This window comes from Phasianus colchicus, chromosome 8 (genome assembly GCF_987193195.1).
Source record: "Phasianus colchicus chromosome 8, bPhaCol1.hap1.1, whole genome shotgun sequence".
Taxonomy (NCBI): Eukaryota; Metazoa; Chordata; class Aves; order Galliformes; family Phasianidae; genus Phasianus; species Phasianus colchicus.
This window is the reverse complement of record NC_143443.1, coordinates 9,796,352-9,808,783: the sequence shown is the minus strand read 5'-3', so window position 1 is coordinate 9,808,783 and position 12,432 is coordinate 9,796,352. Positions and strand designations below refer to the sequence as shown.

The 12,432-nt window shown below is 38.8% G+C and overlaps 1 protein-coding gene across 2 annotated transcripts in view; it reads right to left on the bottom strand.

Moving 5' to 3' along the window:
* REEP3 (receptor accessory protein 3) overlaps positions 1-12,432 on the bottom strand; it is a 37,236-nt gene that overhangs the window by 9,186 nt on the left and 15,618 nt on the right. For both annotated transcript variants that reach the window (XM_031602840.2, XM_090144860.1), the window contains 3 exons: positions 8,264-8,340; positions 7,631-7,751; positions 6,261-6,374 (listed from right to left, as the gene is read on the bottom strand). In XM_031602840.2, the coding sequence (XP_031458700.1) occupies positions 6,261-6,374; positions 7,631-7,751; positions 8,264-8,340 (312 nt within the window). The remainder of the gene's footprint in view (positions 1-6,260; positions 6,375-7,630; positions 7,752-8,263; positions 8,341-12,432) is intronic.

Genomic DNA, 12,432 nt, shown 5'->3' with positions numbered 1-12,432 from the left:
AGTTCAGCACAATCTTCTCAGCAACAACATAAAGCAAAAGCAGCTCTTGCACCAATAGCCCCAGCCATTTGTTCCCACTCTCATGCCAACAACTGTTTGTAGCCAGCACACTAGATTGTTTCATGTTAAAAATAACTACTTAAAGTAAAGGAGGAGCAATACTCCTTAAGCTGGCATGGCCTCCAAAGCAAGGGAGAGCATGCAGCTGAAACCTAATATTCATTTTGTAACAGCTCATCACTGGTGCAAAGTGTAAAATTAAGTATCCTACACAGACAAAAGTGACTGATTTAATTCTTACAACACCACTCATACACTGCAACTGAACAGTACAAAGGACTCTCATGATGGAAGTAGAACCTTTGCTTTTCTAGCTCTTTCTACTGATAGTTCTCAAGCAGACAATTTGAAAGCTTGCTTTCAAGTTAAAACTCACTACTGCTGCTGTAGAGACTGTGTATAAACTATGTTATGTGTTCTGAAATTCTTTTCATTTCCTAAAATAGCAGGTCTGTCACTTCAACAGGAATCCTGAGCTTCTACTACTCCAGTTCTTTCACCAAGAAGTATTTGCACAGTGATCACAAATCTGCTATGCACAAGAACTGCTGGGCAGCTATAAGGACACGAGAAATGAAGAGACAGGACTGCTGCTTCTGACACAACAACAGCTTACAGAACCTATTGCAACACACAGCAACTCATCAGTGTGCCCACTGCCCAAATGGCACGTCCAGCCTCAGTAAATGGATGTGAAATGGACCCACACAGTTCTCAGCAGAATCTGCATTAAGTTCAGCACAACTCCTTTGAAATCTGGAGAGAATCTACTGTGACAGTGCCAAATTCTTGATTTGGCCCTAAGCAAAAATACAGGAAGAGACACACCTGATTCAAAGTTGCAAAGTGAGCTCTCTCATCATGTGATGTAGTACAAGACAGTAACCATTTGGAAAGTACATAGGATTAAGCAATTAAGATTATAGTAATTAACATGCTAAGAATTCAAATTACAAGCCCTTATTTATTGTTTTATATATATATATATATATATATATATATATATATAAAGACTATATATATATAGTCTTGTCTATTTTATTATAGACAAGACTAGATCCCAGCTGGTAAAAACCCAACCTTATTTTTCAGTGCAGATTTGGACACAAGCATTTCGATTTTTAAAGGGGAAAAAAGTCAAACAACATGCCCTAAAATAACTTTGTGCCCTAAAACAAACAGGAGAGTTGATGTGTCCAGAGCTCCTGGGGAAGCATAGCCTCACTGAACAAGGATGCAATGGATTCATACATCAAGTCCGTCATTGCAAGAGCACTTATCAAGATGTAAAGCTTCACTCCAGTGATGTACAGCAAATATTAATAACTGTGAAAAGACAATTAGAGGAGACAGCACATGTGCCTGAATCACAGCAGGAACAGGGCTGCTGCTGTGCTGCACAGTCATGTCCACACACTGAACTATTCTGTACTTCCTACTGTCCCACCAGTCTCCTACTGCCTGGAAGCAATCTCCAGCCACCCAGATGATACAGTCCAGCCAACTGAGGATCATCACATACTCCATATCACTGCAAAGTGAAAAGGGTGTGTGCACTGTTGTTCTGTGAACGTGTTTTTGTTTTATAGTGGGATTGTTGGGTTTTTTAGTTTGTTTGGATTTTGGGTGATTTAGTCTTTTTTTTCCTACTTGTGCTGTTGTACTGTGTTATTTATTAAAGTGCTCATATGGCACTTAAGTTTCAGGAAGATTCTTCAACTATCCACACTGAAAAAAAAAACAGATAATTGCTTTTTACAGAAAGCAGGTGGTTCAGAAGGATCTGTATTATTTCCAGCTAAGAAACAATAGCTACCTGAGATATATTAAATACCTTCTACTACGAGAAATGTGAGAGCAACACTGACATTTGAATTTTTAACACATTAGGAGCTTTGAAAGCAAGGTCTTTGTTCACAGAACAGAAAACAGGGCAGTCCAGCTGCAAGCAGGGCTGTAGGGAGATCTGCAAAACTCACAGCATTGGCAGTAGCAGCAAGAACTTCTGCCCAAAGATGCCCTCAGTGCTGCTGTTCCCAAGGAGACAGGAGAGAAGCTGCCACCCCTGCCTGACTCTGGGCCAGGCTCCATGCCAGAGTCACTGTCCCATTATTTCAAGGGTTCCTGCTGGAAAGGAGGAAACACTGCGGGCTGCATCCAGCCCAGCAGTTGCCAACTAGATCACATCACAATGGGATACTGACACACATGCAGCACAGGCAGAAGCGCACAGAAAGCCTTCAATTTTTATGTAAGTGAACGTTAAACAGAGATTTGTGTAGCCTTAAAAAGCAGGACTTGGAGAATGTGTCTGCTTATTTATTCAGCAGTATTTCTTAAAACATTAAACCTTTTTTAGAGACTGAGCTCATTACCAGGAACCAATCTTAAGCATTAACTTGTAGCAGGTTTCTAAATCTAGTTTTTGCTAAAGATAACCTACTTCAGGGACTGCTTTTTGGGACTACTCAGACTCTAGCAAGCTATTAATGCACAGTCTCATCAGCTGACTCTCGTATATGAAATTCCCTTCTCGGTTTTGCCACTGAGCATGTATCTTTATAGTTCATACACTCAACCCAGAAAAGCTGCTGTAAACAGACACCACACTGTACTATCTGCCTCAGGACTTTTTTTGTTGTTTAAATTGTTGTTTAAATTACTCCATCAGTGATAACCATCTCTGAACAAAGCTGCTTGGCTTCATTGGACAAGTCCTCAGTAGACCGTGCGTTTAGAGTTGCTTGGAGCCCTGTGACTGCAAAGCCATGATGTGCAGCACCCACATTCCCAGCTGTTCTGTCCCAGATCTGACCCGGGCTGATGGAGAACGACTTCTGCTCCCTCTCAACCTGCAGAGGGGCTGCTGTCCTGTGGATGACCCCTGCATTGTGCCAGGGAGCAGCAGCAGGGAAGAGGGATGAAAGCAGTAAGGCTGGTGAACTGAGCTGCTAATAGAGATACTGGCTGGGTGCCACGATGGACTGCAGGATACCTTCCTGCATCATGCAGGCAGGAAGAAGAGGAAGCTTGAGTGAGGTCAAGAGAAAACAGAAAAAAGGCAGCAGATTTTATTTTTTTTTTAAAACAAATGAACAGTATTTGTTTAACTTACATCAATATAAGTACATTTCAGAGCTTAATAGCCATCCTGCTGGTGGTGACAGAGAAGCCAGCATTCTCTCGTAGCCCAAGAAGTCAGAACATACGTGTGGGCAAAAACTGGAATGCACAGTTGAAGTTGCATCTCCAAGATGTGGAAAGCAGATGCACCAAAATACAATTACTGCTGGAACTCCAGTTGTAGACAATCCCAAAAAGCTATATAAAATGGAACTGAAATTGCCTAACAACTTTCATGTGATCAAATTCATCTTATTGCTGATTCTTTTATACCTTTGAAGTGTTTTGGGGGTGTGTTTTTTTTTTATTAGCAAACTGTAAAATTCAGTCTAGAGTGTTCTTCATCTTAAAGCACTCCAAAATAAGGCTTTTTCAAAGTTTTTATTTTTAATTAACACGACAGTAACAATGCACTTTTCTAATGTATGCCATTTAGCAGCTTTTGACACTCTGCATTGCAACTGGTGTAGATCAACAAATACAGTTAGGGCAGGTAAACCAAGTAAACACACTTCCTTATCAACTGCTTAAGAGAAAGAGCAGCTTTACAATCAGCTTGTGTTGTCTGGACACAAGCTTCATGTGGACAGTGGCTAACAAGTACCAGCTAAAAATATCAGTATAGGAATCTAAACTGTAAGCCACAACTCCTGCCAACTGCAGTTTAACTTTACAGCTCAGCAGGCTTAAATCTAGGTCACAGTTCAGCAGACTGACCTGTCTGCTTCAGCTTCCTTTGTACAGCTAATCGAGCATTTAATATTAAATCCATTCTCCTTTGACAGTCCTTGGAGAAACCACTCTTTCCCATCTTCGTTCTTGAAAACATTCCATAGAGTTTCTAAGCAATTTTACTCAAGTCCAAACAAAGTTACTACAGTCAGAGAAAGCAGAGATCCTAACATCATTTACTTGAATACTTTACTAAGCAGCTTCCTTCAGACCTTCTCTTGTCTTTAACCTCCCACATTCTCTGCTCCTAATTTGAGAGCCAACATTGAGACCCAAAGTGTCAGAATAGGCATGCTTGCTCCATTAAAAAAAAAGTGATGAAAGTCCTTCTCCTTTCCATCAAAACTGATCCCACTAATACACTGTAGAATTCCATTCCTGAAATCCTATAGCATGCTCCACCAGCTCATGCTGAAGGGATAATCTTTCCACCTGCTGGAGGCAGCAGTCAACTCTTCAAAAATAGGGAACAAAATCAAGAACACATGCATTGTCTCCATTTGTCTGCATGGAGTAATCACGCTCAGCTTTTTGGAATGACAAACTGCACAGAGGTTTAACATGCCAAAATAAAGATTTTCAGAGGGTCTCTTCTTTCATGCTGCTTAAATCATATCTATTTTAGGTCTTGGGTATTGTGGTTGTTTTACCCAAACTTCTCATCTGCACTGAAATAATTCCATACAAGTAGTCGTGAGCATGTCGAATAAGTTTTAACAAATGGAGCAGGCATCCTGCCAGTTACAGCTGAACAGCAACAAAATCCAACCACGGATGACATTTAGGCAGAAGTTACTCATACTTTAGAAGAAACTGGGAGGAGATATTTGTGTCATTTATTTCATACTATTTCTATAGCACCATAAGGATCAACGAGGAACTATCCAGTCTTAGCCAGACAAACATACATGGGGAAAACACACAGAGCATAAGCATCATTACAGGTGCACATTATGCCAAGTTATGGTTGCTGTTTGGCAAAGAATTTGCATCTTTAGCATTTTAAATAGCATAGTTCTTAGAACTTTTTCCCAGCAGAGTATTTCTAAGTTAGATTTGTCGTCACTGTTTTTGTTTGGTTGGTTTGTTTTGTTTTAAACAACCTACTTTCATTCTGGAAACATTCATTCTAGAAGTGTACTCTATTTCATTCTACATCATGCCTCAAGGCAATACTAAGAATTCCAGTCCCAAAAAAAGAATCGGTGGTCAAACTGAACCACGCTTTGAGCATGTGAGGTTCATTTTGTCCATACTGTAAAACAGTTATTTTTAAGCTACCCCCCACATACATATTTATAAAGAGAAAGGGAACAAACAAGGTACACATGATTGTTTTTCCAATCCTTTCTGAGATACAGTTTGAAAATGCAGTTCTCAAAAATGTCTCATTTTATAAAAGAAGTTTGCATAAAAGTATGGAAATTAAATGCTAGCTGTACCTCCTTAATTGTGGCTGCCCAGGACCACCATAGTACTTTCTGTTACGTACTGGTTTTTCAAGTTTTCAGTCCCATTACGATGAACACAGCAGTTCCATTTATTCCCCAGAGGAAATTAATCCTGATAGCCTCAAAACTATAACTGATCTCAGACATACACATCTTTCTTACAACACTTCTTTATATTTTTCTTTAAATACACATAGCAAAAAAGTCAACTTGCTAGTCATTTCTACTCCCTTTTGGTGGCCCTTCAAGTTGCTCAGAAGCTTACCTAGAAGCTTGCATTTTATTTTGCTAGACCCAGAATCCTTTGAAATTCATCTGAAGGTTGAGTTTTGTTGGAACTTGGATCCAGAACAACCACAGGTTGCTTACTACATGATTTAACAAAAATTATATAAAGTAAAACAATGCTAAGCAGCAATATGCAAGCCTATGCTTAGTGCATTAATTTAATAATTCAATCAACTAGTTGCAAACAAGTTAATTGTGTCAAGAAACTTATCTGTGGTAGTAATCTTTCATGCCTTACTTCAAATATGCAATTACCTCAAGTTGATTGGAGAAAAACAGCAGAAAGAAGCCAGAAATCCTTTAAACAGTTTGTTTACCAACAAGAAAGCACAACAGAGACAGAAAAGAAACAATGGTCATGTTTACCAAAAGCCTGTATAGAAAAATGCATGGTATCTTCTGAATTACAGTAATTGGATCCCCATCATTTGAAAAAATAAATAGAAGTCATCTTAAACACAGTATGAAGCCCTTGGATTGTGTTCCAGGCTCTCTAAACATCTGCAGAGTTAAAACTTTTTATGTAGGAATGGCTAAACCTGAATATCACATCACACCATTCAACAAGTATATCAAGGACAAAGGCAATCAGTGTAAGCAGGTTACCTTCACAGCTGCCGTCACTGCAGCGGTTGCTGCCAAATTCAACCCCTGTCTTCCAAAATTCACCATGGTCTCATAGCCTCTTTCTTTGGCTTGTACAATGTACTCATCAATCTCCTAAAGCAAAGCATATTTCAGTATTAAAAGGGTGCACATATGAGAATCGCATTACTCCACAGTAATATTTTTCTTCAAATGAAGATGACAGAAGAAATCTTGAAGGAAATATTTAATGGAACAATTACTCTTAGCTTTGTATACTAGTCTTCCATTCACTTATACGCTCTCATTTTAAAAAGGTTCCAGTCTGGTCAAACAAGAAGATAAAACAGAAGACTTTTACCCCACTCAGAAATCTTGCAGCTACGAAAGTCTCTTGTAGAGAGCAAACTTAAATTGCCAGTTAAATGCTATACAAGGTAAACAACATGCTCAAGATGAGATTAATTCCTCAGAAAGGTAGAGCCACCTCACAAAGTACTTCAGAGACCAGAGCTCTGACACAGGTAAGTATCAAGGACAGTAAAGCCAGGACAGTTATCTCCAGCTGTGGTAAATGGCTAGGGTTGGAGGTAAAGGCTTCAAGGTAATCCACAATAGATAGCAGACTAGGGAAAAAACTCCTTTAGCTTATGAAGTTACAAAGCATTTGCAGTTCAACCTTCCTAAGGCCAAGATGACATCATTCAAAACATGTCAACTGCCTGTTTTGCCTAGTAAAGGCCAAACCCTGTCCTGATCTATTGCACTGACTGCTTACGCTCCACACGACAAGGTTTAGCAGCAGCAGTCTTCACAAATTACTCTTTCCAATACAATACTAAAAAGAATTAAACAAATCTGGGGTCTTTATACATTGGATAAAGCTAAATATTCTTTCAGCTACGTTCTGTTTGCACACTTTCTTTTTGCAGACTGGTCCCTTAAAATTCAGTAGAAAGTCTATTTTCATATCCTTGTCACTTTGCAAACCAGAAAAGTCACCAACATAATTCATCCTGAGGAGTTCTATTTGTAGGATGTGCTAGAAAAAATGACGACATGAAGAGCTGTTGCTAAAACTGTACTTTTGCTTCTGTTTGTACTCTTCCAGAGAATAATTGGACTGCATACTTCCACTCAGCTGGACTCCCAAAGGTACACTAGGTAAACCAGAAAACACTATGCTAACTCATGTCAATACAAAGTCTCAGACTGTAAATTAAATAAAAGTAAGCATATGGACAGTCACGTGCACTTTCCTAGTCCAAGTTCATGCTGCTTGATGAGCCAGTAACACACTGATCTGCTTTTATGACTTGTTTAGCAATGGTTAGTATTTCAGCATATAGTATTTCCATATTAGGCATTAAAAATGAGAAGTTATTTCTTACCCTTTCTTTAGAAGAAAGAAGAGGGTGGAGAAATTTCCTGTACATTAAACTCGCCCCTCTAGTATATGGAGAAAGGAGCCAAATAACAAAAGCAATTTTCAGCTCATAATACAGTGGAAACCTAAAGACAAGTTGAAAGTTGCATGAAATTAACAACAGGAATAAAGAAACAAGCATTAATTAAATCAAGATCTCTCCAAACAACAATCTGTTAGCATTTAATGTTCTACGCATGCAGTAAGTCATACTAGACAGAAATTAAACAAGTTATAGACCTATTGATTTATTTTCTGAAATGAACATATCATCATATGCAGAAAATAGAAACAAGTAACACAGTTGCTTTGCATTACACAATCCTAAACAAAGAAATCAACCTACACTTCCAAGCATTTAATTCTGCTATTCAGCTTCTACAGTAAAGGTAGATGCTTTGTAGTGTCCACCTTGAGCAGCCCTGTACAGCAAGCTTGGAAACACAATCCTTCACACACACTGAAATCTTCTACCAGGGTAAAGAGAATTATACTCTCTACAAACATAGCCTCTTTTATAAAGGTACATCTCTACAAATCAAAGTACATGAGAATCAAATATCACTGCATCCATTGTTTGTAGAAAGCATGCTCTTACCAAGAGATTGTTAGATCAGTTATTGTTTCAGTAACTGTATAAAGAGCAAATACAATCCAATACATCATCCAGCGAACCTGAAAATTAAAATACCATCATCAGTAAGAATTTATTTCATTTCTCTTTCCTTTACATAGAATACACAATACATTTAACAGTCCATCAGTTCAGATCTGTCAAAGCAAGAATTTCAACAGCATCTCAGTCTGGCTTCAATTGAAATTATAGAAAGGCCCTGAAGGCTTTTGTTTGTAAAAACTGGTGGCAGCAGCCATGAGCTAGGTGAAATACCTGGGTCACCGAGGTCACAGCCTCACTTAGAGGCAGAATCAAGTCCATGAAGCCAGTCTAATAAGCTTTAATGATGAGGAAAAAGAAAAAACAACACTGTAAGGAGTCAGTAGATTATCATAAGTACGAAGTGCAACTCCCAGTACAGCACTAAGGAATATTTCACTATCTGTATGTTTCTAGCACAGTCAAAATTTTCAGCATTAGTAAGTCAGTAGCCCTTATTTTCACTTCACAACATACGTTACTCAGCTATATTTTGCATTTAGGTTCTCCATATGTACTTGACATTATGGTACTGACACTGGAGCAATGCAGAACAAAAGCATTTTCACAGAACTTGAATGCTATTCATATGCCAAGAACCACAAAATCCGTGCTAACAAAAGAGCCAGCATCTACGCACCTTCATGCTTCAGAGTTTATTTGTACTTGTGCGTGTGGAGGTTTTGTTGGTTTGGCTTGGAGGGGGAGGTTGGGATTGTTTCGGGTTTTGTTTTTTTGTTGTTGCTTTAAGATTTACACTATACATCACTCTTTTGGAACCAGAAAATGCTCTTTAAAAAACCCCTCAAACGTGTATTTTAGTAGTTAATTACATCTCTAATTTCCTTGAACATCTGTTCAGACTTTTTTTTCTAGACAGATTACATCTCTCAGAAAAAATACTACAGAAGTAGTTCCATGCATGTCTTCTCTAAATCATCAGTGGCCAAGCATAACATATTTCCAAAATAGGTCAGTGCTAATCAGAAACAACTGAACAAGCAATGCTTAACTGAACACCCACGTTCTTCACATTCTAATGCCATCTATGCTTTAAAAAAAATAATTAGCAACTGCTGCAACCAGATGCAGTAAATTCATTTCAAGTCTTAAATTCATGTTAGTCTCTTTCAAAAGCAGCAATATACATAGTTTCCCACAGAGCATGTGGCTCAGATTTGATCTATACATTTTTTTGAAGTGGACTTCAGTAAGTCTCAAAACCTCATGCTATGCTGCTGCCTTTTCCATAACAGTGCATTAAGCTTAGAAACTACTTCCTCTGTCATGAGACCTATTTATCTTAAATACTTCTCTGCATTTCAGTTTGAAAAGAAACTCAGTCATGTGATGACACTTCATTTCAGTCTCTCAGAGGATTTAGATATTTCAGGCTTGACTAAGCCAAGACAAACGTACACAACAGCTGAAGTCATCTCTGACAGGCCATGTGACAGTTAGACTGGTGACCCTTCCGTGAACCAGAGTCAACACCTGAATAAAAATAAACATCTATCCTTGCTCCAATTTTGCATGTTTAAAATGCCATGCAATACTGATTTTTTCCCACATCTTTTTCCCAGGCTATTCATTATTTAATCAACATCTATTTATCCAGTTAGGAACATTACAAGGTGAGTTTCTCTCCAGATGCTGTGAAGAGAAGCGAGCGCTCCGCAGAAGGGCACGTGACATCTGCCAGGAGTCCTGCTGCTGCTAGGGCAAAGATTCTCAAGAAGGTCAAATTATATCCCAACTGAACTAATGCACTTGGTACCAAAAATATCCCTGATGAGAGAACACATGCAATTCAGTGGCTTCCATACCAGAAACATAAGGAAAAACAAAAGGTGATATTCGATATTTTGATGCTGCCCTACAGACCGTTACCAATTCAACTCTTCAAGATAAAAGCTTCAGAAGCTTTGATTAGGTTTTGCTTTTTATGTTAAAAGGGCAACTGCAGATTATTTTGTCAGGCTTTTTATTTCTACTGAGTGTTAAGCTCATCTTTGTTGGCTTCAGCTGAAGCACACACAGCCTTTCAAGTCAGGATTTTGAAGCCAAGTTGAGAAGTCTGGTTGTTCAGACTTCTAAACTATGTTTCAGATGATTATTACAGGCACTTTGGTGCAATACACTGAAAAAACTCCTCAAAGATCTTCAGTCATTCCATTAAACCAGGGTAATTAAAAGAACAAATAATTATCCTCAAAGGAGAAGACTTAATTTCTAGAACCTGAAGTCCACATGTGCTTTACATTACCAAAAACAGAAGCAATAACCCCCTCACTTCTTCAGAAATCATCTGTGAACATTTTGCAGCATCATGGCCTACACAGTATGTCAAGATACCATTAAAGAAAACAACAAAACGAAACCAAAAACCTGGCAGAAGGCTTTTGGCTATGTCCAAAATGTCACTGGTATGAAGCTCCTGAAACCCTGTAAACAGAAACAGATGGTCCTGAGCCACACACAGCCCTGGTAAGGAAGCTGGGCTTGGGCCATTACATGACTGGCAGCAGAGCTGTGCCATTTGGAACGCTGCAGTAACCTACGCTCTCTCTGAAGAAAATGACCCAGATGGGAAGATGAAATATGGATCGTTCCCAAGATCTATCTGGACATTTATCCCAACTGGCAATGTTGTGGTAACTCACTGAGGAATCATCCTAGGTCATTCCCTAGCTGTGACAAAGTCTTAGAGCTGCACTGAAAAATTAAAGGCGGCTTAGAAACAATGTGATGTTTCTTATTCATCTCAGTCTGGGGAACATTGTGGATGCAACTGCAGATGCAGAGACTGGTCAAAGACCACAGCTGATTGAAAAATCATGCTTTCAAATTGAATAAAATTTGAAACAATTGGAAAACTACAATTCGAGGCTCTACTAAAGGTCTGGTGTGACAGGCATCTCAAAAAAGAAGAGTCACTGCTAATTGACAGTTGAGTCAGAATCTTAGTGTCATAGTATTTTTATTATTTTTTAGAAAACATACTGGTAATCAATTCTTAAGATTATTTCTTGCATTAGAATTGGCAACTGCCATCCTCTATTAACACTGTAGATGCCTTTTGAGGGAGCAAGGAAGAAAACTGGATTTATGTTCTTTGCATTATGTACTTCCTGACAGGTAAAGAAAGCATGGTACACAGGAAGTTCTCTCATTTTTGACACTTTTTCCTCCTAGAAGCTTACCTGTGGCAGGCATTAGCTCTATATGCACAAATAAGGTGTGGTTTCTGTGTACAAGCTGATTAGAAGTATGAACACGAGGTCCATTTTGAAGCCTTGATGATGCAACCAAGCTAAATGCAAGACATACAAGAGGAGGGACAACAGCTACTGCATTCTGATGCTGCAGCAAAGTACAGAGCAGCACCATTAAACATCCAGACAGCAGCATTAAGTCACAGCTACAACTGCCAAATTAAAATTCCAACAGCACTGACTATCCTAAGTCAGGGAGCCAAGTCGAAGTGCAATAAGTTAGTTGCCAAAATCAAGTTTGGCTGTCTCTTAAAATAGGCAAGTAACTCAATGACCAAAGCTTCTCACTACTGCATGTCATTTTTGAAATAATCATCATTGTTCACTTTGAAACATAAACAGATAGATTCTGAATCGCATAAATGTCTTTCCCCATGGAATCATAGAATGGCTTGGGTTATGTTGGCTTGCTTCACTCTTCTCCACCATCTTAATCCAATCTTCTCCCTCCCTGGTTACATTTGTCCTCATCTTTGAAAAGCAGTGGTTACCCAGAGCCACCCCTTTTCTCGGGTTGGATGTCCTCTTGATCTCCATACAACAGTTAAACCACTGCTATTACTGACATGGTCATCAAGAAGCAAATCTGTCACAGCTTACCCTCATGTGTTGGCAGAATTTGGAAACTTCCTTCTCTCCTCCCTGCCCAGAATTGCACTATTTCAGGTACTTAACTAAAATACAGCTAACATAGATCTTATATTTTAAAATCCTCTTGTTCTTTAGACAGGACAGTACGTTGGATACATTCTAACATGAAAAGTTTCAGAATATAAGCTTTATCATTCAAAATAAAAAAAAACATAGCACTACCACTACATTCACACAGGTTTTCTA